Here is a 27,915-nt window from a genome sequence, read left to right on the forward strand (position 1 = left end):
TCTTGCTGCCTCCGGGGACATTGGAAGTTCCTTTAAGGCACACATATTTGCCCTCTGGTTTAGATTCCGGGCACTGCAAGAAGCCCAGCCCGTCGTCTCTTGCTGCCCAGGTGTTGAGAGCTTATGTAGCCAAATCAACAGGAGTAAGAAGGGACGGGGAAAACTGCTGATGTGATTTAATGAGAGAGAAAGTGGGTTCAGTGTGCCTCCGCTCTCTCTTCCGCTACAGGTTTTGCTGGCACCCCAGGTTACTTGTCCCCTGAGGTCTTGAGGAAAGATCCCTATGGAAAACCTGTGGATATCTGGGCCTGCGGTAAGCCCATTCCACACACTCAGCTTTTTGGTGTTAAGGGCGCTCAACTTCCAGCGATGGCAAGAAAGAGGCATTGCTATTCCCTGTGGGTCCCACAGGCATCTGGTATATGTGAAGTCACAGCATTTGCTCTGGTGTCCCCCGGGATGGCTGTTCCCTTCACAACCTCCTCCCCAGCTTCCTAGATGATGATGTCTCCTTCTCAAAAGAGGGATTTACCCATGCCTTAGTGGGTGGGTTGTGCCTGAAGAAATCCCAGACATGGCGTGGTGATGTGGGGCGTGAAGCACAGTGGCCCAGCATTGTCGGCTGCCATCCACCTCTCTCTCTGGGATGGTCCTTGACTTTCTGAGTGGCTCAGAGCCCCATGTGGCTTTTCTTGGTTCTTTAGCAAAGCAGGTGACTGACCCCAGTGACCTCTGTTCTGTCTTGTAGGGGTCATCCTGTATATCCTCCTGGTGGGCTACCCTCCTTTCTGGGATGAGGACCAGCACAAGCTGTATCAGCAGATCAAGGCTGGAGCCTACGATGTAAGGACCAGTTTGTTCCTGCCCCTCTGTCTAGGGGAAAGGGGTGTGCTGAGTGTGTTGCAGGCTGTGGGGAGTGTTAGGGATTTTGAGGACCATATAGGCCTCAATTCTTGTCACCACCTGTCCCAGGGAGCAACTTTTTTGCACAGCCATTGTTGGTGGCTGCAAAATCAGGGAGTCCACTAAAGCCCTTTGTTCTGTTATTTGCCAAGAATGGTGTGGCTGTGTAGTGTGCCGTGTGACATAGAGATGAGAAGTGTGGCGGCTCCTCCCACTGCGGTGGGACCTTGGCACACAGTGCTGAGCAGCAGGTTCCTCCTCATAGGGAGATGGAGTTGAACCAGAAGATGTCAGGGTCCCCTAGTATGATATTCTGGCATTCTAACCATGATTGTTCTGTTTTTCTTTCCCAATCTTTAAGTTGACCTCTGGGATGCCCAGTGTTTAGCCCACTTCATGCTAGGCAGCTTTCGATAGTTAACCCTGGTTACAAGGGTTATAAGGTGCACAGATTTCATATCCCTCCTTCTCCTGTTCCCACTTCTTAGTTCCCATCACCAGAGTGGGACACAGTGACTCCGGAAGCCAAGAACTTGATCAACCAGATGTTGACCATAAACCCCGCAAAGCGCATCACAGCTGACCAGGCTCTCAAGCACCCATGGGTCTGCGTAAGTGTCTTCTCCTGAGGTCAAGGAGATCCAGGATATCAGCTCTCAATGTGCTCATAGCTCTGTCTTTACCCTCCTTCTTGTGACTAGAGAATAATCATTTGGGGCCTTGAGCTAAGACGCTGCAGAGGGGACAGGGGACTGGGTGGAGCCCAGGGGCAGCAAATGTCACCAAGAAAAGGCAGGGAAGCTATTGTGGCTAACTGACCTCTCCCTGACCTTCCCCCACTCATTTGGCAGGTTGAATGAGAGCTTAGGTTGATCCTTGCAGACTCTAGGTGATGACAGAAAGCAACCAGCAGAACTCAAAAGTAAATTGCCACGCCTAGAGTGCACATCCAGATCCCAAATCAGACAACTCTAATGGGAACGTGACGAGATCCAACAAATAAACAAAAGGGGCCTGTGAGCAATGAAAAAGAGCTCCTGAAGTTCAGTCACAAAGTTCATCCTAGGAGAGCCCCCAGGCTATCAATGTGGGTCGTCATCATGCTCTTGTTTTTGTGTAAACTTCTATCTGGCTGCAATATCTTTTTTCAAACAGGGTCTGCTATAGTCAGGCCTCCTGACAACCATGATGCATGTATTTATTTGTTCTTTTCCATGTTTACTGAATGCCTCTTTGGTGCTGGTCCCTGTGTGCTGGAGATACAAAGATGAATAAGGCCTGGTGCCTTCCCCTACAGATCTCAGAGATGATCTGGGGAGACAGGCACTCAAGCAGGCAACCAGTCTGCAATGTGACAAGTACGTAAAAAAAATCTAACGAGTGTATAGGAGCCCCTGCCCACTCCCCTGGGCAGTGGGATTGCTGAAGGCGTGGAGGAGGTGAGCTCTGTCCTGGTTCTTGGTAGATTACTGGAAGTTCCCCAGGATGATAACCTGCAGACGGAGCTTAGCACGGGCTAAGGTGAGAGGCCATGGGGAATTACAGCGATATTAAGGAATGTTAAGTAGTTTGGTTGTAGATGAAGGTAGGGCTGCAGGAATATAAGAGAACGAAACCAAAAACGATTCCAGTGACATACAAGTTTCTGCCTAAGGAGTTTGGGTGTTATTCTGAAAGCATAGGGAACCATTTAAGAGTTTCAAAGAGGGAATGAAATATGCAATTAAGAAAGATCGCTTTGGAAGCTGTGTAGAAAATGGAATTGAAGAGGCAGGGGCAGAGAGAGCTAAGGAAGCTGTTGTGGTTGTCTAAGCAAGGCCAGACAAGGTTTCACCTAAGGGTAATGATAGGATAGGTGGTGTGGCAAGGAGTGGACACATTTGAGAGATATTTGAGAGAGAAAATAAGAAGGACTCTGTGACCAACTGGATTTGGAAAGTGAAGATCTTTTGAGAGAGAGAGATCTGTGGGAATTGCCAGGTTTTGAGCTGGTAACTGAGTTGGAGGGTTGTACCATTCACGGACCCAGAGGAAACCTAGAGGAGGAACCCTTTTATGAGAAAAGATGATGATTTTAGCTTCATACATGTTAAGTATGAGGGCCTCCAGCTGGAGACATCCTGTGGGGAGTTAGAAGTATGGAGAAGAAGTTAAAAATCAGAAATACAGGTTGTGGTCATTTCTGTATGGATGGTGTTGGGGCTATAGAAATAGATGGGATTGGTTCTCTGCTAATTGAATCCTTACTGTGAGCTGTTGTAAGAGAAGATATGGCCACCAGCATTTAGTGGCCCGGAGAGGAGCCAGCAAAGGGGGCTGTCCATGGAGGGAGGAAGATCAGGAGATCCTAAGAAACATGAGGTCTCAGGAAGGGAGGGTCTGTAATCATATGCTTCAGAAAGTCCATGATAAAGATGGAAGAGAGCCTGTTGGCTGTGACCAGTAAAAACCATTGTTTCATTATTTCACTGAAAGAGGCAGTGGAGGCAGAGAGACCGGTGATACTGCTTAGAGAAGATGGATGAGTCGGGAATTTTTAAAATCTTGCAATTGATTATATTGTGTTGACTGCAGAGAAGAATATGATGCAGAATAAAGGGTTAAAAACATTGGCTAAATTTTGGCTCAATGAGACCTGTAGAAGGTGTCCTATCTACTAATCTGGAAGATCATTTGACTTGTTTTATGTAAAAAACTATATGTACATATAGGCTAATTGAAGAACCAGTGTTTGGAAAGAGAGGGGCTCTGGAGCCCAGGGCAGGGGGCCAGCGCATGAAGGGTGATGCTTCTGAAACCTGAGATTAGGTTGCAGGGGGGTGAAAATCAGCCTGTGGGGGGAAGGCTGGAGGTGAAGAAGTTCTTGCTCAATCATCTCTCATTTCTCTTGGTTTAGAAGTTTACACTTTGGAGGAGGAAATGAAATATGATACACACACACACACACACCCCCACTCCAGAAGGTAGACAGAAGGGAGAGTTGCTTCGGGAACTAGGAAAGGGAGAAGCCAGGGACGAGGGCAGGGATGGCAGGGTGGTCCCATGGGGCTGTGGGCCCCAGGCTCTGTGTTGTAGGTTTTATTTTTCTAGCAGACTAGCCAGGATACAACAAGAGCAGAGTAAAGGGATGAGCCACTTAAAAGGGGTACTCAGGAATTGTGGGAATCGTATGTTCTGGGGGCTTGTTTGTGGGCCCTACTCCCTGTCATCCTGTATATCTCAGTAGCCCCTGAGGACATCTCTGTATTAGGATATTATGTAATAATTGATGCTTGTATTGCTGACCCTGAGTCATCAGGGAAATGTAAATCCTGTCTAAGGGACTCTGTTTAAAAGTTAGCAGTAATACATTGAAGAAAAATTCCCATCCAAAATGGTGAAGAGAATTGATACATCATGGTAAAGACCCTCAATTTCTCAGATCACAACTTCATTTAGGACCTTGTAGGACCCCTGGAGAATCCCAGGGACCAGGGAGCCTGGTGGGCTGCCGTCTCTGGGGTCGCACAGAGTCGGACGTGACTGAAGAGACTTAGCAGCAGCAGCAGCAGGGGGCTGCTGAGAGGAGCTTTTGGAAAGAATGAATGCTCTCTGTAGAGAGCAGGACCGCTTCCTGTTTTCTCACTGCCCAGAATCTGGAGTGCTTTAGGTGCTCAGTAAATAGCAGGTGAAGGAATAACTGCGTGAGGATCACAACGCAGAGAATACTCACACTTTCCATAGCCTCCATCCCCTAAGGAAGATCAGAATGCTCTCTCAGGCACCCTCATCCAGCATCAATTACCAGTGGTGTTTTCATGTTCAAATTATTGTCCTTACATAACCTTGAGTTTTGGGTAGAGCTTTTATTCTAAAAGCATTTTTACCTCTATGACCTCATCTTTTCTTTGGAGCAACTATGGGGTGGCTGAGCACAAGGCCACCAGTGCTGGGACTATGGTGAGGGGCAGAGGATGTACCTGGGGGCTCATAGGCCTGTCTGTTTGGCTTCCAGCAACGGTCCACAGTGGCATCTATGATGCATCGTCAAGAGACAGTGGAGTGCCTACGCAAGTTCAATGCCCGGAGAAAACTGAAGGTGAGTTGTGCCTTCTGGGCCAGGCTGCCAGCATCCTGAAATCATACCCTTTGGCAGTGCGCCCCCTGCTCCATCACAACAGGAGAGAGAGAGAGTGAATCTCCCCAGTCATCACCCCCATTAATTGGCCGACTGGGACAATCTCATGGCAGGAGCTGAGCTATAAACATGGTACCCAAGAAGGGCCCCTAGCCAGCAGTTGCACTCTGCCTGAGAACAGAGCGCGCTTCTGTAGAGCCTGATGGAATTCACAGGACCCTCTTCTTTTTCCAGGGTGCCATCCTCACAACCATGCTTGTCTCCAGGAACTTTTCAGGTATGTGTTCGGCTGTGCACTTTCATTCTTTGAGGTGAGTGGGTCAGGATGGGCCGTTCCCAGGTATCATGCCATCCTGATGCTGGGTATCTCAGGCAGTACCTTGACCAGGATGGTGAGGATGCTGTTTGGAGGCCCTGCTACAGCTGAGTCTTGTAACCTGAAATTCTGGGGGGCTTTACTTGACTTCAGATTTATGATCGGCGTTTCCTAGAACCTCACAAAGAGTAGCCTGCCCAGTCTTCCATTTATGTTGTCCTTGGGGATTCTTAATTCTCTGAAGACTCTCAGCACTTTTAAGATTTTAGACAGTCTCAAGGGCACTGGAGGATGTTCTTGGGAAAAGAAAGAGATGAGATAGAGTGAATCTTCCCAGTTACCCCCATTAATTGGCCGACTGGGACGATCTCTACATTGTTGTGTCCAAGTAGCAATGACTAATAGAAATCATTCCAGATGTTTAAACCTTTTACAGCGACTATGCTTAAAATATTCTCTGTGATACCAACTGTAAAAATGGAGAAACAAGCCAGCAGGATGGAGGGAAAGGAACTTGCTTAAATTTGTATGCAGAATTGGGAGTCTTGGGATCAATAATTTGTAAATCACACTTGACATTTCTTTTTAAGATGCAAGACACTCCACCTTTCCCACCCCCACCCCCACCCCCGCCCTCATCATTGTTGGCCTTCAGTTGGGAAGCATTGTGGCTTTTCTGTGAGGAAAAGAGTAATGACAGGACTTAAAAGACTAGAAAGGTCTCTTCCCAACTTGCCTTTTCCCCTGGTCCTCCCTCCTCCTCCCCCCAGCCCCACTGGCTTGGTTCAGGACTTCCCCTGCTTTCTCATAACCAGATTCCTGCCCTTGCTTTCCTTCTGCACAGCCATGGTGTTGGGGGAGGGGGTGTGCAGGAGGCTCAGGTGGATGGTTCCCTGGGCAGAGATTGCTGCCTTGAACTTGAGTCCATAGGCCTGGCTCTAGTAGTTCCTGGTAACCTCCAGCCTTGCCTCTGGGGTTTCATGAACTCTAGACTGCAAGCCACAGGGCCCCGGAAGGTCAGGACTAGACAGTGAGCTGGGAGACTGTCCTCCTCAGAGGGACCTGTGGCCCTGGCTGGGGCTCAGTCTTGCGTTGTGGGCACCCGTTGAAGGAAAGGCTGTGTGTTGGATCCGCCTTGCAGATGGGGATCGGAGGGCGCAGTGAGCCACCTCCAGCAGAGGTGGAGCTGTTGCCCCGCCTTGGGCCTCTGGTCGGCTGTTTCTGCTTACAGAGTCTATGGTCTGGGTTTAAGAAAGCCCTTTGAGAGGATGCTCAAGGGCAGTTCTGTGCCCACCCTAGAGTGGGGTGATCTGTTCTCTCTCTGAGTAGAAGAGACGTGAAACAGGCTGCTAGGAAATCGATAGCATGTGCCCGGCCGTGAGACAGCCTCCGCGTCAGCTTCTTGTCCATTTCAGGAAATTGGTGTCCTAGTTTCAGGAACTCGGTCTCTGTTAGGACACAGCACCTTCCCTGGTCCCTAAAGAGCCTCCTGTCCTTGCTGCTCAGACTCTGTCTGGCCTTCACACTCACTTTGCCCTGGCTCAAGAGACCAAAAAAAAAAAAAAATGTTGTAAGCATTCCAGGATAACCTCTTCTGCCCTGACTCTGGGACAGGTGAAGACAGCCTGTCTCCAGAAGCTTCTGTAGAAAGAGGTGTGTACAGGTATAATCAAGAAGAAGGGGCACTTGGTGTGCTTCTTCAGGAACAAGTGAGGCTGTTTGCTGAGTTGATCCCAAGTAGAAAGTTCAGCTTATCCCTGGATTCGAGCAGGCTGGCTAATGGTGAAATCGGGGCTTCTAGAATGTATTGCTTTAGCAGCCTTGATTTTCTTTTGGGGGGCTCATTTTTTGGGCATCTCCACCTTTGGAACACTGTGAAATAAAGCCTTTCCTGGCCACCTGCCTTGAAGAGGGAAAGTGACCTGTGTCTCTGAGAAGCTGGGGGCTGTGAACTAGGGCCAAAGACCCTCCCCAGGCCCCAGGTGCCTGTCTCTCTACCATTTGGAATGTGGGCGAAGGAAAGGGCTGCCATCAGGTCCCCTCGGGAGGAAGGTCTGCAGATGAGATTCCAACTTCTCCCAACCTTAAGCTAGGGCATGGCTGCCTCAGAAAGGACAGCCACCCCTCTCCAAGTCAGGTTTGGGCCTGCAGACCTTCCACCCGAGGTGGTCGTGGGACAGGAGGAGCCCCGGGATTTCCCCACGACCTGCCCGAGCCTGGCCCTCTCAGGTCCCCAGACTGCTGCAGGGCTGGCTGCACCTGCTCACCAGCCTGCCCCCGGCGCCTCCGCTCCCCCAGCTCGGCCGGCTTGGCCACGCCGCCCGGATCCTGCTGTGCGCGGCGGCAGCGGGTTCCTGCGCCTCGCGCTGGGGCATGCTCGCTGCTGACTGGCCCCCGTGGCTTTGCGGCAGCTCTGTGCACTGAGAGACTGTATCCCCTCAGTTGGCAGGCAGAGCTCCGCCCCCGCCTCGCCTGCCGCGAGCGCCGCCGGCCTGGCCGGGCAAGGTACGTGGCATGAGTCCTCCCCGACCGCCTGCCTCGGCTCCCTGCCACCCCACCAGGAGGGCCAGCATGCCAGGCCCGCTCACCAGGGAGGCGAGTCCCATGCTTGCGGGCTGAGATGGGCATGCCGGACGGACCACCTAACTTGGCATCTGCGAGCGCCTCGGTGTTACGGAGCCCCCTAACCAGCCGTGCATGCTGGGCGCTTGCCAACTCTCAGGAGGCAATAGCCTGGGGACGTGGAGCTGGGCAGCAGGAGGCTTTCCTCCCAACGCGCCGCCCGCCTGACAGCCTGGCCTACCTGTGAGGGCTGCGGCCAAGGCGACCCGAGACAACCCTGGCCTGGCCAGGACCTGCACTGGGGGCCAGGACTAGGCTTGAGCCGCACTGGTAGGCCCCGCCCCGCCGCGGGGGAAGCCACGCCCCTCAAAATTATGAGGTCTGGCCTTGCAAGCCTCTGGGTCTGGAAGGCAATAGAGTGCAGAAGCTGTGCAGACAGCCGTCCCTGGGTTTGGATCCTAGCCCTGCCTCACCCTGAGCAAGTCACAGCAGCTCTCCCAGCCTTAGTATCCTCATCTCTCCAATGGAGCTAATAATATAACAATTAAAATCATTTTTGACTAAGGCTCTCAACGCTGCCTGTAGGAGAAGACTTGTCCAAAAAATACTCCTGTGGCTGAGACCCCACCCCAGATAAATAAAAGCAGAATCCCTAAGGCATGGGTTAGGTATAAGCTCCCCCCGCCCCCCCAATTCCCAAGTGATTCTAATGGACTATCAGAGTTGAGAACTTTGATGTATGTAAAGCACTTAACACAGTGGCTGGTCAGGCATAGTAGTAAACGCATTAAAAAAAAATTTTTTTCAGATCACCCCAACGTTAACTGGAGATAGGACCGAAGTCTGTTTTTGGAGGTCAGAGTTGTTGTGATTCTCACGGGAGACCCAGCTTGGGTAGGAATGGCCACCTGAAGGGAAGAATGGCAGCAGTAGTGACAGTTGTTAACACTTGCTGAGTGCTTGCTATGTGCCAGGCACTCTGCTAAGTGCTTTTCATGTCACTATCCCATTTTATAGATAAAGAAACAGGTTCAGAGAGATTAAGTAACTCACACAGCTAGCAAGCAGTAGACCCTAGGTGCAAGCCCCTCAGAGTCAAGGTGGACAGACAGTTGGACTGATTCCATCTCCCTGGAATCTCCCATCCACTGCCTGCCACCTTCCTGTGGCCTTTGTGGCCAACAGACTCACCATCCTTCCTAGTGGAGCTCATCAGCATCAGCCTGTCCCTGGCCTAGAGTCTGTCTGCCCAGTCCTTTCTGCTCAGTGGGTCCAGAGACTAGACTCTGAGGAAAGGGTGGCATTGAGGACCTGCCCAGTCAAGGCTTCAGCCCCCCGGCAAAACCCTCCTGTAGGTGGTCCTGGTCTCTGTGTCTGTGTCTGTCTGTCCTCACGTCTGGTCTCCTTCGTGAACCGTGCCACTCTTGTTTCTTGAGAACACTCAGGAGATGTCTTGCATCCTTGAAGCTTGGCCGTCCTGAGAATTTCCATGGCATCTAGGGGTGGAGCCCTCACCTTTCACCCTGGCACTCTGCTTCCAGGCCTAGGTGGAAGCTGTTGAAGGCAGAGTTCCCAATCGCCCAGGCAGCCCCAGTGTTGATTGTGGTTTTCTCCCAAGCCCGGAGTGTCCTTGTTTCTGCTGAGTCCTCTTCCATGGCAGAGGAGATCCTGGGGTGCCACCCTGTGGGTCTGACGCTGCCTGAGATGCCCTTCTTGCTTTGGGGCCTCAGGAAGGGCCTCATTTAGGGGTTTCAGGAGACTCTTGGCCCCTTTGTCAAACATGTCAGTCTCTTGCGGATCCAGCTGCCAGACTTCAGGTTGAAGAGAGGGTACAGTGCAGGAGACTTGATTTTTCTCTTTGTTTTCACAGCTGCCAAAAGCCTATTGAACAAGAAGTCGGACGGCGGTGTCAAGGTAGGTGTCTCCACTCTTGTAGCCCGTGTGTGGCCCCTCTCCCTGAAAAGTCACTCCTGGGACTCCTTGGCACTTTGTCTCCCCTTTCCCCAAGAACCTCCCTATCCTTGCTTTTTGCTTTAAGCCAGAAACCTCTGTGCTCAAAACAGCAGGTTCCACTGGCCTGGTAGGGCAGAGGGATATGTGCTTCACCTGACCCTAGCTTGATTGGAAAGACTCAGGGGAGGTGATTCAAACTATAGTTTGCTAGGACTGAATCCTGAACTTGACTTCCAGACACAGGTTTTATCTCCAGGACTTGACTCTCTGGGTTTTTTAGGTTATTGGTTAATCTTACTTTCTTTCAAAAGCACAAACCCATTTAATCAAAGGAAAACAAAGGTTGCCTGGTTGACTCAGGGCACAAGGCTTGGCACCTGAAGCTACTATCCTTTTTCTCTTTTTTCTGATCTCCAAAGCACTTCCAGAACCCAGCTCAGATACCGTTGAGGGAAAGCTTCTTGAAGTGTCTCGAGGCATAGGTGCCTTAGAAACAGGCAAGGGACTTGGTTATCACAGCTCATCTTCATTTGGTGAGGGAAACTTTTCTGGGGGATCAAGGCAAGAGGAGAGACCAGGCCCCATAAACAGGAAGTCTCAGTGAGGGTGGCTGCTTGGCCAAGGTAGAGGGGTCCACACAAAGCTCAAGGTGTTCTTAGATGCTTTGGGGGCAGAAAGCTCCCTGGGCTGGGGAGATAGATAGGAGTTCATGCTATCTTGAAACCTACCAACTTATGTCCCAGAGAATTTCAAACCATTATCATGCAAACCTTTAAATTAAGACGTAAGTTTAAATTAGACTTTTCCCTGGGATCTTATGTTCCCCACTGAGATAGACCTGTGCCCCTTTCCCTGCCCCCATCCCTTCCTTTCTCTCATTCTTTGCATGCCTGCTTCCATGTATTTCTGCCCTAAGGAGGGGAGCTTGGGCTCCACACACACCTGCTGACATAGAGCTGGGGTTGATTGGCAGCCCCGCAGTTTCAGGGTTGTGGACTAGATGGTGGAGCCAAGTTAGGGAAAAGGGGTGTGTGTGTGTACTTAGTTGCTCAGTCGTGTCCAACTCTCTGTGACCGCATGGACTATGGCTGCCAGGCTCCTCTGTCCATAGGTTATCCTGGCAAGAAAACTAGAGCAAGTTGCCATTTCCTCCTCCAGAAGATCTGCCCGACCCAGAGATTGAACCTGTGTCCCTTGCATTGGCAGGTGGATTCTTTACCACACAGCCACCTGGGAATCCCTAGGAAAAGGTGGTCAGTTTATTTAGAGATTTTGCGTGTGTCTTTCTGGAGAAGCTAGAATCTGTCTTCACAAAGTGTTTATTAAATACCTATCAGAGGCTCAGTGCTCGGGGCACATAAGAGGTATAAAGAGGAGATGCGGATTGCATTCAGTCTCAAGAGGCTGCAAGGTTGATTGAAAAGGAAAGTGGACACAGCTGGGATCAGCTAAGCACTGAATGGTCTATGGACCCTACCAGGGATGGTTCAGTCCAAGAAGCTTCTGGGGAAGAAACTTACTGGAGAAAGCTACAGGATGTAGGAAGATTGGACCCAAGTCTGTGATAGCCTTTAGAAAATGGAATTGGAGGCAAGGGCAGGATGGGGAGACACACCATTATTATTATTATTTTTTAACTTGTACACATGTTTCTTTAAAATGGAAATGTATTACTTCTGTAACTTAAAAACAACAAAAATATTTTTATAGTTTCTGTTATACATGTTGATGTTCTCTGCTCAACTGAAACATGGAGTATATGGTAAAGGGATACAGAAAACACAGCTGGATTGGTCTGGTTGGGCAGAGAAGTTGGAGGTTTGTGTGTTAGACCACAGGAAACACCGTAGGCCACCGAGCAGGGAAGGTTAAGAGTGATGTTTTCCAAAGACTTGGCTGAGTGTGTAAGGGTAAATAGAGGATGGTAGTGTCAACCACAAATTGGCACTTGCCATTGGTACTTAGCATCTCCCTCTACAAGGATTAAATCATATGCTGCTGCAGCTACTAATTTTCAACACCCCCTGAAAGGAGTTCAGGGTGGAGAGCTGAAATGAGGCACTCTATACTCTGGTAAAAACTGGCAGAACAGCTCTTCAGATAGTTAGATATAATCAGGAGCCAATTTTATGAGCCCAGTTCATTCTTATAACTTCCCATATCTAGAAAACCACTAAAATCCTTCATGGTGACAAGTGTTCCTCGTGACCAGCAGAAACCTTCTGCAAAAAAAAAAAAAAAAATGTGTGTTTGATGGCATGTACTTCCTCTTTACCGAAATCACACATATACTGACCTTCCCCTCTACTTCTTTGGAGCAGTTTCTCAGAGTTATCTGAGGTGCTGTCGCCTGGGCTATAGTCCTCATTTTTGCCTCAAATAAAACTTAATTCACAACTCTCACATTGTGCATTTTTTAAGTTGACAGTAGGAGCTAGACACAGAAGTATCAACTAGGGCTTATTATAGTCTGGGTATAGGATGAAGTGAAGATGATGAGAAATATAAAGAGTTAATATTCAAACTAACCAGAGGAGCACAGACCAACCAGCTGGAATAGGTGCTGCCTATGGGTCCAGCTCTACCCATGAGTGCCAGGCTCGGATTAGACCTTAGCCCTGATAAGGGGTATGACAAAGGATGTTCCCATTGGATTCAGGGATTAAAAGAGGGTCCATCAAAGGTAATGTCAAAGTTTCAGGACTGTTAAAAGAAATGGTGGTATTTCTGCTGGAATGGGGAGTAGTGAAGGAATGTTTTAGAGGGAAGAGACATTTTCTTTTGAACCACATTGAGACTCAGAGACAGGTAGAGATGTGTGTAGAGAGGTCTTTTTTTTTTTTTTTTTAGATTTATTTATTTATTTTTGGTTCTGCTGGGTCTTCATTGCTGCGCACGGGCTTTCTCTAGTTGTGGCTGCCAGGAGCTACTCTTCGTTACAGTGCACAAGCTTATCGCAGTATTTCTCTTGTTGCAGAGCCCAGGCTGTAAGTGCATTGGCTTCGGCGGTTGCAGCACAGGGACGCAGTAGTTGTGCCCCGCGGGCACTGGAACACTCGCTTGGCAGTCGTGGCACATGGGGCTTAGTGGCTCCCCGGCATGTGGGAACTTCCCGGACCAGGGAGTGAACCTGTGACCCTTGCATTAGCAGGCAGATTCTCAATGAGTAGACCACCAGGGAATGGGTGGAGAGGTCGTTAAAGCTGCTGGCATAGCCCAGGGAGGTCAACACCGGATGTGCAAAGGGGGACTCACATGCGTGAATCTCATGAGTCCATTTACTCAGCCAGTTCTGGGTCTGAGGAGCTGGGAAGGCAGCAACATGATCCATCCTTTAAAATGTTCACCGTGGGAGAGGGGGAAACCACGAGTTCTGGTGTGGTCTGTTAAGGTCAAGGGAGGGAGGAGCATGCAGGATAGCCACTGGGGAGCAGAGAGACCAGCATCTGAGCCAGAACAGGAAACTGAGTTTGAAGGACTCGTTGGATTTTGCCAAGTTAAGGGGAGGGAAGAGAAAGACATTCCGGGCAGAGGGAATATACATGTGAAGATACATGAGTTTGAAACAGCATGATGATTCTGGGAACTCTTGTTAGCTTTTGTATGGCAGAAGCAGAGTGGTTGCACAAAATAGGACCTGAAATAAAGCAGTGACAGCTGAGATGGTGAGAGGAAGGTTAAAGGTGTCATTAAGGAATAGGTTTCTAGCAGAACTTTGTAGTTCCTGGCCTCAGGCACAGCTATGTAAGGCTAGCCTAAGGAGCTAGGTAAAATACACAGGCGTCAGGGTCCAGCCTGGATTTCAGATTCAGGAAGCCTTGGGTGGAAGGAAGAATCCGACTAATTCCATTCCTCCGTATGAATCCAAAGCACACAAAGGTTTAAGAGTCCAGGAAAGGCAAAAATTCCAGGATTATCTGTTTTTTAAGAGGCTGGAAGAAGAATCAGCAAAGGAAATGAAGAAAGAGGTAGACAAAGAACAGAAGTATATGACAAAGCCAGTCCTTACAGGAACACAGAAACGCAGGCTAGGCAAACAGAAACAGCAGTTAAATTGCTTTGGGAAACCTAGCCCAGGGTCTGACCCTGATCGAGTGCTCCATAAATGAGTTTTATGCTTGGGAAAAGACTTCAAATATAGAGGTGGGACCAGAAACTAAGATGCAAGTTTTTAAGAAGGGCATGACCAACCAAAATTCAAAGGCCAATAAGATTGGGGAAAATATTCTCAGCAGGTGTGATGGGATGTGCTGTGCTTTGTTGCTTCTGTCATGTGCTCCTCTTTGTGACCCCGTGGACTGTAGCCCGCCAGGCTCCTCCTCCCATGGGGATTCTCTAGGCAGGAATACTGGAATGAGTTGCCATGCTCTCCTCCAGAGGATCTTCCCAACCCAGGGATTGAACCCAGGTCTCCCACATTGCAGGCGGATTCTTGACCATCTGAGCCACCAGAGAATCCCATTGATGGGATGAGTTAATATTATTTTTATGCAAAAGAGCTTTCTGTAATAAATAAGAATACCCCCTAAAACCTGGCAGATAAATGGTCAGTGAAGATGAACTAACAATATGAAAGAGGAAGTAACATGGGTCAACAAATGTGGATGTTTAGTCTCACTGATGTCAGAGGTAGGTTGAAATGCAGTCCCATTTTCACTTTGTTTTTTGGCCACACCACGCGGCATGGGAGGTCTTAATTCCCCAACCAGGGATCGAACCTGTGCACCCTGCACTAGGAGGGCAGAGTCTTACCCAGTGGGCTACCAGGGAAGTCCCCATTTATTGACTCTTTAGTTTGTGGTAGTGGTGTAAATCAGAATGACCCCCTCCTAAAACAGCCTGTGTGTCAAAAGTCATAAAAGTATTCCTATTTTACCCTTTAGTTCTAATTCTGGGAATTTTCCCTAAAGGAATCATTCAAAATATGGAAAAACTGAAAGTAGAAAGATGTTCAACATGACGTTATTTATAACCATGAGAAGATGAGAAACATCAAAAGCTAACAAGATAATGACATGGGGAACATCAAAAGCCAATAAGATAATGATGAAATAATTATGGGAAATTAATTGACCATTGCAAAGTTATTAATTTTTATGACTATATAATGACAGAAATGTTTTAAGTGGAAAAATGAGGTACAAAGCTATACATACACTGCTACCTAAATTTTGTTTAAAAAAACAAAGTTTTTTAGATTATATTCAGTGTATAATAGGTAAATAGAAAAAGAACCAGGAGAAAACCCACTGAAGTGTTAATAGTAGCTTCACTGGGTGATGGGAATTTGGAAACTTATTTCATATATTTTTCTGTATTTTCTACATTTTTCACCTAGAATGTATATTACTTTGATAATCAGAAGAAAAATTAAGATGCTATTTATTTTTAAAGTAAGGTATTAAAAGAAAGGAAGGATAAACTCATATACAGCTTACAATGATTTTTTTAATTGGATACACAAAAGACTAGCAAGAGTGATAGGATTCTGGGTGTTTTTCCCCCTCTTTTCCAAGCTGCTTGTAATGTGGTTGCGGTCCTTTTATAATCAGAAATAAGTATATAATAATGAACAGCGTGGTTGGATAAACAAGGCAAGGTGCAGGGTTTTTTCTTTTCTGGGCCTTCTTGAGCGTCAAGGTGATAACCTGTGTCATGAGGGAGACCTGTGAAGCTGCTCAGAAGATCCTGAGCTGTCAGCATCCGAGACTGTTCTTTTAGACCCCATGCTGCTTTCCCAGCCCCACCCCACTCCCCAGTTCCTGCTGGGAGTCCATAGGGAGATTTCTTTCTTGCTGTCCAGAAGCTTTCACAGACGCTCTCAGATATTAGCACTGGTTTGAGCAGCGAGTCTTCCTTGTGCAATTGAATTTGGGGACTTCAGGTTCTGCTTAGGTTTCTTCAAAGGTAGATGCCAGTGCCCCAGGGTCTGTGGAGGAGCAGAGCCGCTTATGAGGACAGACTTCTCACTGAGAATAACTTGTGCATTCCACTAGTCCCAGGCCAGCATGGCCATCCAGTCTTTAAGGAGAGAGAAGGAAGAAAAGGAGGGAGAAATAAGGAAAGAAGGGAGAGAGGAAGGGAGGAAAAAGAAAAGGGAGAGAGGTCCTGTTATTTTCCTTAAGTACTGTTTGAATGTTTCAGTGTGGGAAGGACGCTTGAACCTTCTTTTGGTTAAAATTTGAAATGTTTAATTGTTAAACATAAGTAAGGTGTGGTTCTTTAAAAAATGATCTGGAAATTAAATAGTACTACTGGCTGCAGGGGAGGAGGCCAGCTATGTACAGCTGCGGGCAAAGCCCTAAAGGAATGGAGAAAGAAATGGAAAGAAGTCTGCTCACCTGGTAGAAACTAACCCATGAGTAGAAAGGATTATCTTGGGTTTTCCTACAGGGCAGTTTAGGAAAAAGAGAGCCAGTTGGGAGCAAATTGGGAACTTATTCCTCATTAGTTGAAGCAGACGGCAGAAAGTGAAGGCAAGATGTGAGTGAAAGCAACCTGCATGGCTTTTGACAAGACCAGCCCTGGGCTGTGCCCCCGCAGAGTTTTTGGTGCTGGGATTCCAGGCTAGTTAGCCTGTGCTCTGCTTTAACCCAGGAGAAAACCACAGTAACAGTCAACAAACCCAGTTTAACTCTGCAAACATTTGTTGATCGAATGTTAACTCTAAGACATTTGGCTCAGTTGCCAAGACAAATAAGATACAGACCTTCCTTCAAAGTGTTACCCCTCTGGTTGGATAAAGTGATAAATATATATGAATGTAAAGCAAATCCCTCTTTTTTGGATAACTTGGAAGTAAAATCTCCTATGTGAGTATATATGAAAGGGTAAAAGCAAGAGGCCTCATTATATTTAGACTTTCTTTATCCTTAGATCTATTTCTGAATTGAGAGCATTCTTTTAAATACTTGTAGTCCCCTTCTTTTGGAAAAAAAAAACAACACATTCTCAAAAATGTCTTCTCAAGTAGAATATCAACTTCTTGAGGGCAGAAACATCTATCTGTGTTCACCATGCCTAGAATAGTCCTCAACAAGCATTTGTTGGGTATTGTTCATGAATATGCAAGTCAAAAGACAGACAAACATGTTCAAAGAGGACTCCTGTCTCCCGGCAAGCTAATGATAAAATTCTTAATTACCTTTCAATTTTTAGACATAGTCTTCTGAGATGTATTTTCAGTGTTCCATACAGTCTTCATTTTTCTCTGCTTGTTGATATCTGAACATAAAGTTTTTGAGCATCTAGTTGAGACTAAGGCATCCGTGCTTTCAGCATTCCCCGTGGTTGGCATCTTTGTGGCCGTGTGATCACTGCACTTTTAACCACCTGCACTCCTGATGTTCCATTGCCCCCTAGTTGCAAAATGCAATAAAACAATGAAATCTTATAAATGAGCATGGCCATAGCAACAGAGAAATGGGTGCCAAAATATGATGTTTGTCAAATGATTTTCAAAAGCCCAACATCTTTATCTGAAAGGTTATCGGCGTGCAGTGAAAAAGTCTAGGTTGCGAAGTGAAGCATTGTTAAAGCAGCTTTGGCTCTTTACCTAGTAACTGTTCACTCAGCTCTCAGGCAGACCTAGCAGTGAGGAAAAGAATCCTATAGGTGAGCTCAAGAAGCTGAAACCTATAACTCTGCAGCAAAATGTTACTCACTCTCATAGACCTGTGACTTAATCTCCATGAAAGAAGTTTCTCTGAGCAAAGCTGAGACACCTCAGAATATACTCAGTGTTTGTGAACCTCCCCTTCTCTGGGTCTGGAGGGATGTGTGTGCCTGTCCGGCTAGATGCTGTTTTAACCCTTCTGGTGCTGGACTCCAGGTCTCCTCCTGCTCCTCTTTTCTCCTGAGGCAGAGCCCACGCTGGCGCACTAACCTGCAGCGTCTCTGTGCTTCTCTTCTTACCTCCTCTTTCCCCTTCTCTTTCCCTTTCGCTGTGGTGTGTCCAGAAAAGGAAGTCGAGTTCCAGCGTGCACCTAATGGTGAGCCTTGCCTGCCCACCCATCCGCCCGCTCCATGCTGCCTGCGCCCGCCTGCCAGCCACGCAAACCCATTCTGCGATGTGCGTGTGCTTCCCTCATCCTCACTGCATGTCTATGCCGTGCGGGCAGGTGTGGCCTGTCCTGCCAGGCGGGGTCCAATGCCCGAGGTCACCCGGCGGCCTCAGAACTAGGCATTGGAAGGTGTGGTGTGGCACTCCCTGCTGCAGCGCTTGGACTGCCCCCAGCAGCCCCGGGGCAGGATGCCAATCTAGTAGGGATTCGGGGCCAGGTGGCAAGCACAGGGGGAGACCCTCACTCATGGTCGCTCAGGAGGAGAGGCCCTGCTCACTGGGCACGAGCACTATTTCCTACGGATCGGCAGCCAGGGCCCCTCCGTGTGGAGTGTGGAGGAGCCGGGTGGAGGCTCTGAGCTTCACTCTCACTCTCGCCGCTTTCCCCTGTGCTGGTGCCCATTAGCTGGCTGTGCCCAGCGTTTGTCCTTCCCACCCCACCCACAGGGGCACCAGCCGAAAGGCTGCAGAGCTCGTCTTCTTTCTCAAGGGACACAGAGCACCCAGGGGAATGCAGCAGCCTGAATCCTTATGAAACATCTCTTGGGTTGGCCAAAAAGTTCATTTGGATTTTTCCATAAGGTGTCATGAAAAACCCAAATGAACTTTTTGGCCAACTTGATACTAAAGCCAGAGGTGGGGCTACCTGGGTGACATCCCAGCCCTCCGCAGATATGGCAGGTTTTACAGACACGATACAGTCCTTACCCCATGCCAGGGTCTTTGTCTCAGCTTTGCAAACAGAATGGCTTTGTTCAATCAGCCCCAAATAGGTCCATGTCAGCAGCTGAGTGAGGAGGGCTCTGCACTTTTGGGGGGATATGGAAGAGAGCAGAGCTTTTGTGAGGTTAGGCCCACATTCTGTCTATTCCTGGGGCCCCCTTCTCCAGCCTGCAGAGTTCAGCAGAGACTTCAAGCACCTGGTACCTGGCTTGAGGTTCCATGCCGAGCCCCAGATTTGGGAACGTCTCAACCACCAATAGCAAGTTACAGCTTCGGGTGTGGTCCGAAGGGCCACAAAAGAGGCTTCCAGGCAAGAAGAAGTAGGACAGTCTGGAGAGCTTCCTGGATGTATTCTGGGAGAGAAAAAGCACATCCTAGCTGCCAGTGTGCCATCATTGGCACCCCGCACATTGATGGTCACTGGACATTTGTGTGTCTGCATGTTGAAGACCTCACAGGCATCAGGCTGCTCCTTAGTGGCCCCCGGTTCCACAGGGACTCCCAGTGAGACTCAGTGAATTTATTGGTTAGGGGATTGTAAGAGGCAGAGAGCATCAGTATGGCTCCTTGCCCTGGAGATCGGCCTCCTTTCTTGCTTGCCATCTTCTTCCTGCCTCCCTTGCTGTGCCGCTCAGTGTAATATTCTGAAAGGCAAGGAGACAGCCTAGTGGTCTGCTGCTGTTGGCCTGCTAGGCAGCCTGCTGTTTCCTGAGGACTAGGACTGCTGACACAGCTCCCACCTGGACTCACCTGCTGTTCTCTGGAGTTCTGCCTGTATTCCCAGCTGATCATGTCTAAGATCAGTCAGGCAAAAAGGCCAGCAGCACAGCCTTGTGTCTGCGCCCCGGGTCAGTGGTTGCCTTTTGTATCCAGAGTCAGATTCCACCCCTTTCCTCTGTGGATACTGTCTCCTCGACCAGGTTTTCTTTCTCTTCTTGCTCCTCTTCAGATCAGGCTTCAATCTAGTGTTGTAAGGGGAAGGAAATGCAGGTGGCAGATTGAAAGGGCAGCAGGGGACTGCCCACAAGGACCCAGAGTTTCTGAATTTTGTTCTGCTTTCTCAGAGACTACATTTCTTTCACCCTATAAAGTGAGAAGATCTGAATTTCTCTGCATCAAGTGTGATTGTACAATGACAAGGCACCTAGCATCAGCAAAGATTTCTGGAGAGATGCTTTTAAAACGAGTCTTTGGGCTCCTTCCACCTTGAGGATGCCTCCAGGGCTAGGTCTCTGGGTCCCTCCAAATAATCTTCTCTGATCATCTATCCAGCCATTGCTCCCACCCCAGAATGTTACGGGAGTGTTAGCCCACCTCAGGTCTAGCGCCTCCGGACCAAGCTGGGGGACAAGGGAGGTCTGGGAGTCAAATCCAATCTACTTTGGTGACTCTAGAGGAACTAAACCATCTGTTTTCTTGTCTCAGCCACAGAGCAACAACAAAAACAGTCTCGTAAGCCCAGCCCAAGAGCCCGCGCCCTTGCAGACGGCCATGGTACCTCCTGACTACGGCTTCTCCGCCCCTGCCCCTGGCTGCCTCCCGCTTCTGCCCGCTTCCTTCTCTTGCCCCCGCTGCCAGGCCTCCTTGGCCACTTCCCTCCTCATCCCTATAGAGCAGGTGGCTCTGTGTACTACCCCCTCATGGTCCTGCTTGGCCATGCTCCCTCCTGCATGGCGTAACTCTGCTCCCTGTGCTCTTGGGGGGAAGAGTGATCAGGGCTCTCAGCTAAGCCTCCCAGCCCCGAATGGGTCTGCTGGGTGGCCGGGAAGGTGAGCTGCTTCTACAGGGAGAGGGTAGGAGCTTCCCTGGGCTCTGTACCTCAGTTCTTGAAGGCCTCCTTGTAAAATCTGCCTCAGCGCCTCCTTGACAAAGCAATGAATAGGAAGGGGGCCTGGAGTCCCCCACCTCTGGATGGTGCTGAGGTCTCTGGGAAGCCCCCATGCTGTCTGAGTTCTGTCCTGGCTCAGTCAAGGGCACTGTGTGCTCTCAGGTCGCCCTCTGCTGCTGGCTAAGTGGAGATGGCAGGGGGGTAACTGGGAGGGAGGGAGGGGAACCAGTGCTGCTGCCCCCCTCCTCCTCCCTGCACTCTGTGCCCCAGAGCTGCCTGCTGAGGACAGGAACTTGGAGAGAGGCAGGGCTGGGTGGTACAGGCAGCAGTCTGGGCTCAGCTCGCTGAGGGCCTCCTGTGAATCTTTCTGGGAGACCTCAGTCCACTCTCCCAGTATCCCTGTCTCCCACACAGCCCCTGACGAGCACTGTTGGCCAGGCCCAGCCGGTGCCCTCAGCCCCACAGCTGCTCCAGGGTACTTGTCCCATGGGAGAAAGGACACTCAGGTCTGGCTGGATTTGAGAGCAGGGGCCCTTGTCCTCAGCTTCCCCAGTACCTGCTTCCATTAAGTACTAGGCCTCTACTCCTAACCAGCCAGTGCTGTCCCCTAAATCTGGGGCTTCCAGCTGCCTGGGACCCAGTTGAACCAGGATATTTTGTAAGAATGACTGGCGAGCAGGCCTCAGTGGTCATCCTAGGGTCAATATTCGGGGGCTGGGGTCCCTCAGGGGAGAGCCGTAGGTCCGTTCCCAGGTCAGGAGGGTAACTTTCATCTTCTCTCACAGGAGCCACAAACCACCGTGGTACACAACGCTACCGATGGGATCAAGGTGAGTGGCTCCTGAGCTGGCCTCCTGTTTTCCAGGTCAGCAGGGAACAGGTGGGCTGGGCCACAGGGTCTCAGGGTCCCGGAGGCGGCTGCCTATAGGCTGCACCTAGGGGCCACGGTGTTTGCAGAGTCTCGGCTGGGGGCAGCATAGGGCCTGTTGTCACTGTGTTCCTGGGAAGGACATCACACCTCAGTGATGCTGAGCTCAGGCTCCAGAGGCAGATAGGCCTGCGTTTGGATCCTGGCCCTGGGCCACTGGACAAGTCACCCTCCCCCTCTGCACCTCAGTTTCCTTATCTGAGAACTGGGGGTGCTAATAATAATAGAATCTTCCTCCATGACTGGTGGAGCTTAGAGTAAACATGAGCTAGTAAAACAGAGGCAAAAACATACAAATCCTAGAGCATTAATTGTCCATCGCCTCACTCCTTGAAGCCCTCAATATCCTTGTCTCCTTATTTTCATTACCATTAGTAAATATTTATTGAACCATCCACAGCTCTGGTTTACAGAGGTGACAGGAAATCTCTCTCCACAGATGTAAGGGAAGCAGATGATAAACCAAAAACTATACAAATAAGATAAAATCCAGTAGCGATAAGTGCTATGAAGAAAATGTCACGAAGTAAAGAGAGAATGAATGGGGCCTCTAATTGAGTGGTCGGGAAGGGCCTCCTTTAAAAGGTGATATTTGAGCTAAAACACTGAACAACTGGAAGGTGGCAGCCGGGTAGACCCTGAGGCAGAGTGCCCTAGACAGTGAGGATGCAGGGGTCGGGGCCAGGCGCAGAGGAAATCGGAGCTCAGAGCATGGTGAGCAAGGAGAGGGAGGCAGGAGGGTGGTGAAGCCTGAGGGGCAGGCGGGACCTGCTCTGTCAGGCTTGATACGAGTTTGTATTTTTTACCAGCAGCAACAAAAAAGCTGTTAGAGGCTCTTAGCCAGGGAGTGAAAGAGAGTGAAAGTGAAGTCCCTCAGTCGTGTCCGACTCTTCGCGATCCCACGGACTGTAGCCTACCAGGCACCTCTGTCCATGGGATTTTCCAGGCAATAGTACTGGAGCGGATTGCCATTTCCTTCTCCAGGGGATCTTCCCAACCCAGGAATCGAACCTGGGTCTCCTGAATTGCTGGCAGATTCTTTACCAATTGAGCTATGAGGGAAATCCATAGTGGGGGAGTAATGGAGTCCAATTTACACATCGAAAAACTGGCCATGTTATGGGCAAGAACTTTAGGGAAGAGGCAGGTGTGGAGATAGGGAGGCCAGGCAGCTATGGTAGGAGTTCAGGTGCCAGATGTTAGTATCTTGGGCTCAGCTGTGCATTGGAAGAGAGGAAGTAAGACGTGATTTATTTTGGAGGTAGAACTGACCGATTTGGTTTTCGATTGGATAATTGGGACATAAGGGGAAGAAAGAAAGGCATCAGCATATTATGAGATCAGACCTCCATATTTTAGCCTGAACAACTGGATAAGTGGTACATTTACTGAGTTAGGGAAGACTTGGGAGGGTGTTTGGGAATCAGAGTTTTATAAGAGTCCCATGGCAAGGGTCTGATTCCTCCTTGCAGCTCCCATAGGAACACATACTCTGCTTTTGTTCTGCTTGGTTCCTCTGGTTTCCAAGGGCCTGAGTTTATAGAAACTTGTTCTTTTTGGCCCGCAGGGCTCCACAGAGAGCTGCAACACCACCACAGAAGATGAGGACCTCAAAGGTAGGTGTTGGCCCATAGTGGGGAAGGGGCCCCAGCAGTGTCCCGAGGGGGCACGTGCCTCACCTGCCCTCAGAACTGAGATTGGCGGCTCCTTGTACCCCAGGAGAGGGTTTGGCCTAAAAGCTACTTTCCATGGGCCCAGGGATGAGGTCCCTGTCTCGTGTTGCTGGGCTGGGCAGGTGGCTTCTCTTCTTTGACCCCATGTCTAGGATAGTTAAACAAGGGCTTTTCCTGAGCCTGTCCAGGCCCAGGGCTCAGAGAGCTGCTCCTGTCTGCTACAGTGTGATATCCCGATCAGGGACATCTTGAGTCCCCGCAGAGGTGGCCTGCAGATGTCATGAGCCATTAACAAGGTCACTAGTGATCCCAGTTTCCCGGGCACTAAGGTAATTCCCCAGAATGTAGAACTTTGGGCTCTAAAACTAGAACAGTCCTGGACACATTGGGGTTGGTGGGTCACTCTCGTCACAAAGCCTTGGCATGAGTGACAAGAGTCAGAACCACATTTGGCCCTGCCCCAGTGGTCCTGTGAGGACACCAGCTTGGGCCTGGCCAGAGTGCCAGGGGACGTGGGAAGGCATGGCAGGCCAGACCACTGTGAATCTCTGTCCAACTCTTTGGTTTGGCCTCCTGGGATTGCTCCCTTTGCCTTCAGTAAGTGACCTTAGGACAGGTTCTCAGAAAAGTCGGAGGAATGTTCCAGCTCACAGCTGAGAGAGCACACCCGAGGCAATAAGGGAGCAATCAAACCTTTGGTAATCAAGAAAAGAAGAGAAAGCAGAAACACACAAGACAGCAAATAACACTGCCTTCAGGGCTGCCGGGATTGAGATCAGGTCATTTCAGTTCTGGTGATACTGGCAGAGTCAGCAGCTCCGTCACTGCTGGGCTCTCGACCCTGCAGCCTGGGTCCCTAGAACATCTGCCCTGAGAGCATGGCTCCTTGTACAGGCTGTTGGAAGGCTCCTCTGGAAGCCGCAAACCCAGGTCTGTGCCCCTTCCTGGGGCTTTCAGCTGGGAAGCCTCTCTGGCAGCATGGACGTGGTCCCAGGTCCATAGCAACCTGAGGCATCGCCATGCCTCGGTTCTTCAGTGCCACGGGCTCGGGTCCTGTCTGGCTTGCTCGCTCACCTGCCTTGTTCTGTTTGTTTTGGCTGCTCTGCCTTGCCCTGCCCTGCCCTGGCTGGCTAGCTGCCCCGCTCCGCACTGGGAATGGCAGCTCGATGCCTGAAGGACGGAGCTCCCGGGACAGGACAGCCCCCTCTGCAGGCATGCAGCCCCAGCCTTCTCTCTGCTCCTCAGCCAGTAAGTGTGAGGGAGGCACATTCTGGCTTCCGTCTCCCTGGCTCATCCTGAAGCCCCTCAGGGATCCCTCCACCCACTGCCCAGAGCTGTCAGCCCAGCCCAGCTGTCATCTAGTGACTACAGCTTCGGGAGCTCAGCCTCTGCTGGGTGGGGGAGCTGATTGGAGGTGCTGTTAAGACCAGACAGGGGTCCTTGAGACTGGAGCCCAAAGACATGAAGAAAAGCGGGTGGAAGAATGTGGCAGGAGGGAAAGAGGAGAAAGCCAGTGGGATATGCAGAGGGCCTTGTCCCAGCGCTGAGCGGGAAGGAGGGTGGAGTCAGAAGTCAGGCCCATGGTAGTGGGTGTGAGGTGGTGGAGAAATTCATAGTCAGGAAACCGTGTTCCCCTCAGTGCTTCTTGAGGGTCAGCATAATATCACACTAAGAGCTTTGGGTGAGACTGGTCTGAGTTTAAATCTAGCTCCACTACCTTCAAAAATGCATGAAGTAGCTTAACCTCCTGGAGCTACAGTTTTTTTTATCTGTAAAGTGTTAATAAAATGACACTCACCTCAGAAATATAAATGGGATAGTGGAATGTCTTGATATGATGCTTAGCTGGTTAGTGGTAGCTTGTATTTACATCTTCAGTTGTGTTTTTGTAGAGGATGCCTTCGTCTGCTTCTTTCCCTCCTACCATCGATACTTCTAGAGTTTCTAAACACGAGCCTCTTCACCCATAGGGCCCCAGTCAGGTCTTGCAGATGGGCTTGGTGGGGTTGGAGAGGGTGTGTGTGTGTGTGTCTGCGTGTGCATATACCTGCTTGCCTTTAGAAAGTGGATGAAGCCCTGTGGTTCCCCTACCCTCCTGCTTATTCACCCGAGCCACCCTCCTGATGGTGCCAATGTCTGTGGGGCCCTGTGCTGGCTGCACTGTCCTCTCCCAGTTGTGCCCCTTGGCTGTGCTGTTCTAATGCTCACATTTGTCTTGCAGCCTCTCGCTCATGGCCTGGGCCAGCCTGGGGCTCCGGTCAGGGTTAGCCTGGGCCTCCCTTACCCTGGCAGCACCCTCTGCTAATAGTGGCGCTCCCTGTAAGTGAGCTGCCCATGAGAGTGGGGTGTCATCAGCAGTTCCTTGGCTTGGAATTGGGGTGGGGGGCGCTCTGAGGGCACCAACTCTGCCTGCCTGTCAGTCTGAGCCTTGTCCTTGGTTTTCCTGAGGGACACATCCTAGCTTGAGAGCTGGTATGAGATTTAGAGTTTTTCCAAGGGTAAATGGAGCTGGTAAGAGGCTCCATTTAAAAAGAGTGTTTATAGTTCCAAGACCCTTTACCCCAAAAAGCCCTGTGGAGGAGATGAATAAGGCGAAGAGAATTAAGCATCCATCCCAGGGGTCTATTCATTCTTTGGAGCCCTCCTCAACCCTGGCTAGAGTCTGATTTCAGGCTGGCTGGTGCCCAGGGCTAAGTTTTGGACCACTGTGTGAGGGGGGATGGAGGGTGGGCTGGTAATTGAGACCTGACTGAGCCCCTTCAGGTGAGAGAAATGAGTGGTGACAACAGCCATATCCAGGAGATGCTTCTTTGAGAGCCTGAACCTATGGGGATGGGATGCAAAGACTGAGGGCAGTGTATTCACAGGGTGTCAGGCTCCTTGCTTTAAAGACAAGAGTGTTTTCTGCATCCTGGTTATTGATGGAGAGGGAGGCAAAGGCCAGAGGATCCTAAGGCGGGCTTTAGGACAAAAGGGTCATTAGGTCTGTGGACAACAGAGGGCAAAGGGAGACAACGGTGGGCTCGCTTTTCCAGAGAAGGGCCTTAAAGAGAGAAGAGGGATGTCTTTGTCAAAGAGATCGCAGGGGATTCTCTGATGGATTGGGGAGGGCTTTGCGTCGCCTGGGAGAATCCCAGTCTCACATGGGTAAATTGCTGGATTTTTCCCCCTACAGTGCGGAAACAGGAGATCATTAAGATCACAGAACAGCTGATTGAGGCCATCAACAATGGGGACTTTGAGGCCTACACGTGAGTAGAGACCCATTTCCTTGAGATCCAAGTCATCTCTCAAGCCCTTCCTGCCTTTCAAAAAGCAGCTGGGACCCAGGGAAAAGAGAAGGCTGGGCCTTGGGCACAGCATCTGAGTTAAACACCAGGCCCCTGAGAGCCCTTCCAGGTAGACGTTGGTGATTGAGCCCACCCATGGTGCCCGGGCTGGTGGGTTGCAGAGGTGGAGCTAAGCTGCTCAGCTGGCAGAGCCCTGAGATCTCAGCCATCTTGTCAGGCCCAGCCTACAGCTCACCTGCTGCCACTGGAGGAAGATAGACAATAATTCTCATATAAGACTGACGGGCTGCTTTTTTTTTTTCCCCTCCCCTGTAGGAAGATTTGTGATCCAGGCCTCACTTCCTTTGAGCCTGAGGCCCTGGGTAACCTCGTGGAAGGGATGGATTTCCATAAGTTTTACTTTGAGAATCGTGAGTGGGTTCGTGCTGCCGAGATACTCCTGCCTGCCCCTCACCCCCTTGCCTCTGTCCCTGCTCACCTTCTCCTCTTTCCAGCCACCCGCTTTTCCCTTACTGGGCCTGCCTGCCGCACCCTGGTCTGTGTGCTTGCCTCCGGGGGCCTGAGGATGGTCTTCAGCTAGCATCTCCAAAGGCCCTCCTCCCAGAGCCCCGTGTGCCCCTCTGTTCTGCAGCAGTGCCGCTGTATAATAATCAAGGCCACTGTATTTCTTTAAGCCTTACCTCTTTCCAAGATACTTGGAAACCGTGAGAGGTTAGATTGAGATGATATCAACGAGTAATAATGAAGCTCTGTGTCTGCAGGTTTCACAATAGAGGAAATTAAAACCAGGATAAGAATGTGCAAACAAGTAACAGGGCACCGTTGGCGACTGTGAGATCGGAAGTTGTGGCTAGGGTCCTCCTTCCAGCCACTGAGGGAGACAGGAGTCCTGGCTAGGGGGGGGTGGCTGGGGTGTTGTGCTCCAGACAGTTCCTGGAAGTCCCAGAGGATAAGAAGCTAATTCATCACCTCCTCCCATCTTTCTTTCCACTAAGACCATCCCCCTCCTTATTTTTTTTCCTCCTCTTTCCCACTTTATCCTGGGCCTTCCCCATCCTGCCCTGAATTTTATTTTCTCACTGTTTTCTCTGCTAACTACCATCCTCTCCATGTCTCAGCTGCAGTTATAAACCTTAGGTTATCTAAGTAATTCTATTAGCCAGAAGCAATTCCAGAGCGCACAGAAACTCTGAAAGGTCTCGTGTAGCCCCTAACATTCGAATTGAACTAAAATGTGAATCTTAGTAAAAGCAACACAGTTCATAGTGTTTGCTGATAATGGCAACACATCTTCTTTTGGTTTCCCCCCGGAGGATCCTGGGGGCTCTGGGAGTACCCTCAGCTTGGTGCTTTGCTGACTTTTTTTTTTTTTATTAACTTTGGGCCTTTATAAAAATCAAAAATCAATTTTGAATATTTTAAGTTCTTGGTTTTGCTCTACAGCCTTAATTAGGGACAAGCCAACCCTTATGAGGGCTTCCCAGAATGGTAACGAATGGACTCAGAATGGTAACGAATCCACCTGCCAAGACAGGAGACAAGGATTTGATCCCTGGGTCA

At 49.8% G+C, this 27,915-nt stretch overlaps 1 protein-coding gene across 21 annotated transcripts in view; it reads left to right on the forward strand.

Annotated features, from left to right (window-relative positions):
• CAMK2G (calcium/calmodulin dependent protein kinase II gamma) overlaps nt 1–27,915 on the forward strand; it is a 54,851-nt gene that overhangs the window by 23,615 nt on the left and 3,321 nt on the right. For 4 of the 21 annotated variants that reach the window (XM_040242427.1, XM_040242441.1, XM_040242443.1 and 1 more), the window contains 13 exons: nt 230–313; nt 749–843; nt 1,392–1,514; nt 4,898–4,981; nt 5,255–5,297; nt 9,769–9,812; nt 17,810–17,842; nt 20,062–20,130; nt 21,250–21,294; nt 22,960–23,008; nt 24,200–24,313; nt 26,241–26,316; nt 26,671–26,765. In XM_040242427.1, the coding sequence (XP_040098361.1) occupies nt 230–313; nt 749–843; nt 1,392–1,514; nt 4,898–4,981; nt 5,255–5,297; nt 9,769–9,812; nt 17,810–17,842; nt 20,062–20,130; nt 21,250–21,294; nt 22,960–23,008; nt 24,200–24,313; nt 26,241–26,316; nt 26,671–26,765 (954 nt within the window). The other 17 variants (XM_040242445.1, XR_005721359.1, XM_040242432.1 and 14 more) reach the window with 17 other exon arrangements.

Source organism: Oryx dammah, unplaced genomic scaffold (assembly GCF_014754425.2).
Source record: "Oryx dammah isolate SB20612 unplaced genomic scaffold, SCBI_Odam_1.1 HiC_scaffold_6, whole genome shotgun sequence".
In the NCBI taxonomy this organism is placed as follows: Eukaryota; Metazoa; Chordata; class Mammalia; order Artiodactyla; family Bovidae; genus Oryx; species Oryx dammah.